General features: G+C 43.9%; 1 protein-coding gene across 1 annotated transcript in view; it reads left to right on the top strand.

Annotated features, from left to right (window-relative positions):
* Positions 1-2,099: 2,099 nt before the first annotated feature.
* LOC105533298 (nose resistant to fluoxetine protein 6-like) overlaps positions 2,100-6,057 on the top strand; it is an 80,666-nt gene continuing 76,708 nt past the window's right edge. Inside the window, exon 1 of the mRNA XM_011971699.1 lies at positions 2,100-2,250. Coding sequence (XP_011827089.1) covers positions 2,100-2,250 — 151 coding nt within the window. The remainder of the gene's footprint in view (positions 2,251-6,057) is intronic.

The raw sequence follows: 6,057 nt of genomic DNA, 5'->3' as shown, positions 1-6,057 counted from the left end.
GCTTGTGTGCCTGAATGTTTTTTTCAAGCCAATAAAAAAATCCTAAACTGCCACAGTACCTACTGTTTATTAAGAGTCTACAAAAGGTCAGATACTCTAATGTCCCCTTGTAGATACATTATCAGGATATCTGGTATATTATCTGCCAGGTATGTAGTGGGCATTTAGAATATAAGGACAATACATAGTATTTCTTGAGTATTTATAATAGGCCAGTAACTCTTTCAATACTTTTTGGGTTTGAGACAGGGTCTTGCTCTGTTGTCCAAGCTGGTGTGCCATAGCACAAACTCAGCTCACTGCATCCTCGACCTCCTGGCCGCAGGCAAACATCCCACCTCAGACTGCCAGATATCTGGGACTACAGGTGTGTGCTACTCTGCTTGGCTAATTTTATAAATTTTTGGTAGAGACGGGTCTCTCACCATGTTGCCCAGGCTGGTTGACCTCCTGGGCTCAAGTGAGCCTCCTGCTCAGCCTCCCAAAGTGCTGGGATTATAAACATGAGCCACTACACCCAGACTCTTTCAGTACTTTTAACATTTTTTGTTTTTTTTTTTAAGACATAGGATCTTGCTCTGATGCGTAGGCTGGAGTGCAGTTGTGTAATCATAGCTCACTGTAACTCCTGGGCTCACTTGTAACTCCTGGGCTCACGCAGTCCTCCTGCCTTGGCCTCCCAAAGTGCTGGGATGGCAGGAATGAGCCACCACACTTGGCCTTCTTTTAATACTTTATATTAAATCTCATAATTCCAAGGTGTAGAAACTATTAGTATCTTCATTTTCAAGATAAGATCAATGAGACAGCACAATTGCTCTAGGTTACACAGCCAGTAAGGAACAGCTTTGGCTCTTAATCACTACCCAGAAGGCCTGAGAACATCCCAGGATGATAAAAAGAGCACAGTGCCTGCCCTCCTGGAGCTTCCAGTCTAAAAGAAAAAAGGAGGCAGAAATAGATACCTTCAAAGTGTGAAGGTAAAGGGAATGTGCAAAGCAATTAGGCAGCAGAGAGAACAGGCTATTCTCATAGCCTACTTTCAGAGGGGAAGCCCAGAAGGGCTTCCTGGAAGAGCCAACACCTACTTAGAAGAAGTGGGAATAGATGAGGATGCCCAGCAGGAGGGGAGCTGGGAGAAGGTCACTCCAGACAGAGGGTAGGGCATGAACAAAGGAACCGAAGTCAGAGTCGGCGGGGTGTGTGCGTAGAAAGGGGTGGTCCGGGATGCTAGAAGATGCTCTGAAGCCAAATGGCAGCAGGAAGTACAACTAAGTCACGGCCACCCACAAGTGCAGATGTGTTCCAGCAGTGTAAACAAGATCTACAGAAATTGTTTCCCATTTTAAATGGAAATATATGGAAGTTACTATTTAAAGCAAGTCTTTCTGGAAAAAGAATATTTACACCGTGAGAAATCCAGATCGACACGTTTTATGTTTCCTTAAAGTAGTTGCGTACCATTCCCAAGGTCCTTTGTCAGCATCTGACTTCCCAGGATGTGTTTTCCAAACTCCCACGTGTGGATGTGTGTGCATATTTGTCCTGCTGCAACAACTTCCTTCCCACGGGGCAGTTCAACACTCCCACGCTGATACCGCTCTCAAAGTCCAGCACATGCTTTAGCAGATGCATACCCTATGCAGACCATCACGGAGAAGCCCTTCTTTGCTTATCATTCATCCAAATGTTTTACAAGTTCATCATCCTTCTTGGACAAAAGCCAAATATTGCCACTTAACATAGTCACTGTAATTTTGAAACCCAGAGATGTACACCAGGCCATCTAACCAGAGAAAATCCAGCATTATCCATGTTAACTGGAAATGTTAATCTGCATAACCAAAGGAAGCCAGGTGGTCAGCGGCCCCCACATCCACAGTGCTGTGTTACTCAACAATAACAAGTTGTATATAAATTGGTTTCCATGGTTTGTTCATCTTGGCTGCTTTGCAGGTGGCTGGGAGACGCAGCTTGTCTCTCTGCCTATTAAAGAGCGAGCATGTCCCATTTACCCGCAACGTATCATACACCAGTGTTTCATAAATATAAGGCTGTTTACCCAAGATGTGAGGCTTATCCTAACAGGTTAGGAGACAATGATGGGCCTGACTCTACTATTTTGCCTGCTGTCTTTTCAATTTCCTTTTGTTTTTCCTGCAAGAAACATTTCTCTGAAGTGCATGCAAGATACTGATGAATTCCTTTCTGATCTGAATTCAGTGAAGCCCAAAGAATACGCTCTAAGAAGTAAGTAGGTTTCCCTGGCCCATTGCGGAGGTGAACACAGGGCAGTGGAGGTTTGTGCTGGGAGCATTCTAGACAAACTCTTGAGAATTGAAGACACAGAACCAGAAAGGAAAGAGAAGATGAGCCTTAATTTGCATTTTGCCAGGAATCAAAAAGGGAGGAGGAATTTTTAATGTAGGAGGCTCTACGATCAGTCTAGTCAGAAGAATCTCATGAAGACCAACCTCTTAAGATGAAAGGCCAGGCATGGGGGCTCACATCTGTATCCCAGCACTTTCGGAGGCCAAGGTGGGTGGATCACTTGAGGTCAGAAGTTCGAGACCTGCCTAGCGAACATGGTAAAACCCTGTCTCTACTACAAACACAAAAATTAGCCAGGTGTGGTGGTACACACCTGTAATCCCAGCTACTTGGGAGGCTGAAGCAGGAGAATCACTTGAACCTAGAAGGCAGAGGTTGCAGTGAGCAGAGATCATGTCAGCCTGGGCAATAGAGCGAGTCTTCTCAAAAAAGAAAGATGAGAATAGTTTATACACTGTATGATGCTTATAATTATTAACATCATTGATGTCATCAATATGGGCAACATTTCATATTGTTATATGAGATATCTTGGTTTTTTTTTTTTTGAGATGGAGTCTCACTCTGTCACCCAGGCTGGAATACAATAGTGTGATCTTGGCTCACTGTAACCTCTGCCTTCTGGGTTCAAGTGATTTTCCTGCCTCAGCCTCCTGAGTAGCTGGGATTATAGGCACCTGCCACCATGCCTAATTTTTGTATTTTTAGTAGACACGGGGTTTCACCATGTTGGTCAGGCTGGTCTCGAACTCCTGACCTCGTCATCCACCCACCTCGGCCTCCCAAAGTGCTGGGATTACGGGCATGAGCCACTGCACCTGGAGGGCTTCTTTTTCTAGACATTTAGTTTGCTTTTGGTAATGAGTTGCTTCCTTATTCGGGGGGAAAAGTCTTGCCCATTCTGTGCTTGATAGTACATGCTAAGGAGCGTGTTGGTAAATGTGCGGGCTCACGCTAGATGGAGTGAGACTGCAGCCACACTTCTTGGCATGTGATAGAGATGGACTTCGGATGGTTGGAAGTTTGTTATTAGTTTCCCAAAATGATTCCCACAACTAAAGAGACACACTTCCCTGCCAGAAAGGGACAAAAAATCAGATGTGTTTTCACTGGGGTAACCTCTTTTTCAGAAGAATGATTCATAGTTGATGCTGATGGGAACCACTAACAAGGAAAAATGTAAAAACTTGCTTTTCCCAAAGCCAGACAAACGAACATAGCAATTTACATTCACATTTTGAATGCATGACTAAAGTACTTTGTATTGAAAAATGCTTAGTAGCATAATATCCATCGTAAAGGTAATCAAAAGCTTTCATCTGATATTTTGTAATTCAAAATAGCACATAAGGCTGGGCGCGGTGGCTCACATCTGTAATCCCAGTACTTTGCGAGGCTGAGGTGAGCGGATCACCTGAGGTAAGGAGTTCAGGACCAGCCTGGCCAACATAGTGAAACCCCATCTCTACTAAAAATACAAATATCAGCCCTGCCTGGTCGTGGGCGCCTATAATCCCAGCTACTTGGGAGGTTGAGTAATGAGAATCGCTTGAATCTGGGAGGTGGAGGTTGCAGTGAGCCAAGATCGTGCTACTGCGCTCCTGCCTGGGAGACAAGAGTGAGGCTTCATCTCAAAAAAACAAAAAACAACAAACAAAAAAACATAATTTGAAGCAGTTGCCATTCTACACGGGATTAGATGTCCGGATACTTAATGAAATGGCAAGAGAATACAAATCCAATTGATTTACTAGCCATCTTCTTCAAGCCCCATTTTGAAATTGTGTTTTGCTCCAACACTTAGTGATGTTGTAGGGAACATTCTGACAAACTGGGGCCAAATAAGCGGGCCAAGAAAATCCAGAAGGTGCCGTGGCTGGCTCAGATTCCTGGTGATGAGGTGGTGGCACATATTGTCATCATTAGTCACAGCCATGTTAACGCTCTATTTGCCTTGTAAGTTGCTCTAGTCATGCACTGACCATGTTCCATCTGTAGGAGCCTGAAAATTGAAAATCTTTTAAGGTAAAAAGATTTTTCCAAGATAAATGGTTCGGGAAAGAATTGAATGATTTACCTAAGTGGACAGATGACTTAATTTATTGTAACAGATGAATACAATACTTGGTAGTTTTTTAAACTGATTTTCATTCTAATGTACCAGAAAATACTTGGCATTGTTGCTCTGACATTTTGCCTGAGATTTTTGAGCACAGCATGTCGTTCTGACCTTAGTTCTCAGTTTGGTTTTCCTGGCAGTCATGTGGATGGAAAAAGAATAAGAGTCACTGGTGAGTGAGTACTTTAATACAGTAGGCATCATTCCGAGGCTTGGGCGGGAGCGGTGCCATTTAGTTCTAGCAGCCACTATGCGGGGGAGGACAGTGTTAGTATCATCTCTTTTATAAAAGAGGAAATGGAGCCACAGAAATGCAAAGTATCCTGCCTGCAGTGGTAGAAATAAGATTTGAGCTCACATCGTCCAATTCCTGAGTCTGCACTTTTAATCGTTGAATAAAATAAGCAATAACAGGGCCGGGCGCAGTGGCTCACGCCTGTAACCCCAGCACTTTGGGAGGCTGAGGCAAGTGGATTGCTTGAGCTCAGGAGTTTGAGACTAGCCTGGCCAACATGGTGAAACCCGTCTCTACTAAAAATTAAAACGTTAGTCTGGTGTGGTGGCACATGCCTGTAGTCCCAGCTGCTCAGGAGGCTGAGGTAGGAGGATTGCTTGAGTATGGGAGGCGGAGGTTGCAGAGAGCCGAGATTGCTCCACTGCACTCCAGCCTGGGTGACAGAGCAAGACTCTGTCTCAATAAAATAAAATAAAATAAGCCACAAGAGAAAAGAAAAACAAAATAAAACCCAGCAGCAAAAAGAGTGAAGCAGAGCTACACATATGGATCACATGGAAATAACATCAAGAAGAAAAAAACAAGCTGTAGGAAGTTATATACATATGTAAGTTTAAACAAATGCAATTTAAGGTGCTGTCTTGCTCTATGTGGTTCTGCATATGTAGTACAAATATTCAGAAATGCATGAGAATGATAACCTCCAAATTCAGTCCAGGGCTAGCCTTGGTGGGGATGCAATTAGGAACACACATTTCAAATGATTGGTCAAGTTTTATTTTTTAAGCTGGGTGGTGGGAACATAGGCACTTGTTTTATTGTTTATGACTTTTTAATGTATTAAATATTGCATAATAGCCTTTTTTTTTTTTTTTTGAGACAGAGTTTCACTCTTGTCACCCAGGTTAGAGTGCAATGGCGTTATCTCTGCACCTCTGCCTCCCAGATTCAAGTGATTCTCCTGCCTCAACCTCCCAAGTAGCTGGAATTACAGACATGCGCCACCACACCTGGCTAATTTTTGCATTTTTAGTGGAAACGGGGTTTCGCCATGTTGGACAGTCTGATCTCGAACTCCTGACCTCAAGAGATCTGCCCACCTCGGCCTCCTGAAGTGCTAGGATTACAGGCATAAGCCACCATGCCCAGCTGCGTGATGGCATTTTTAAATGCCACCTCCAATCCCCAAACACGAAGATTGTGGCAGGCATGGGCTGTATAGGAGCTTGGATAATGGGCCAGGGCCGGCGGAATAAGGTGGAGAGAGAGTCCTTGAGTCATGGCTGTTCTAGAACAGGAGAGAGACTGATATTTAGAGACACTTAATCCAGCAGTGGGTAAGATAGATTAAAGGGGGCAGCCATGGTAGGAA

This window comes from Mandrillus leucophaeus, unplaced genomic scaffold, assembly GCF_000951045.1.
Source record: "Mandrillus leucophaeus isolate KB7577 unplaced genomic scaffold, Mleu.le_1.0 Scaffold124, whole genome shotgun sequence".
Taxonomy (NCBI): Eukaryota; Metazoa; Chordata; class Mammalia; order Primates; family Cercopithecidae; genus Mandrillus; species Mandrillus leucophaeus.
This window is presented reverse-complemented; position numbering and strand designations above follow the sequence as displayed.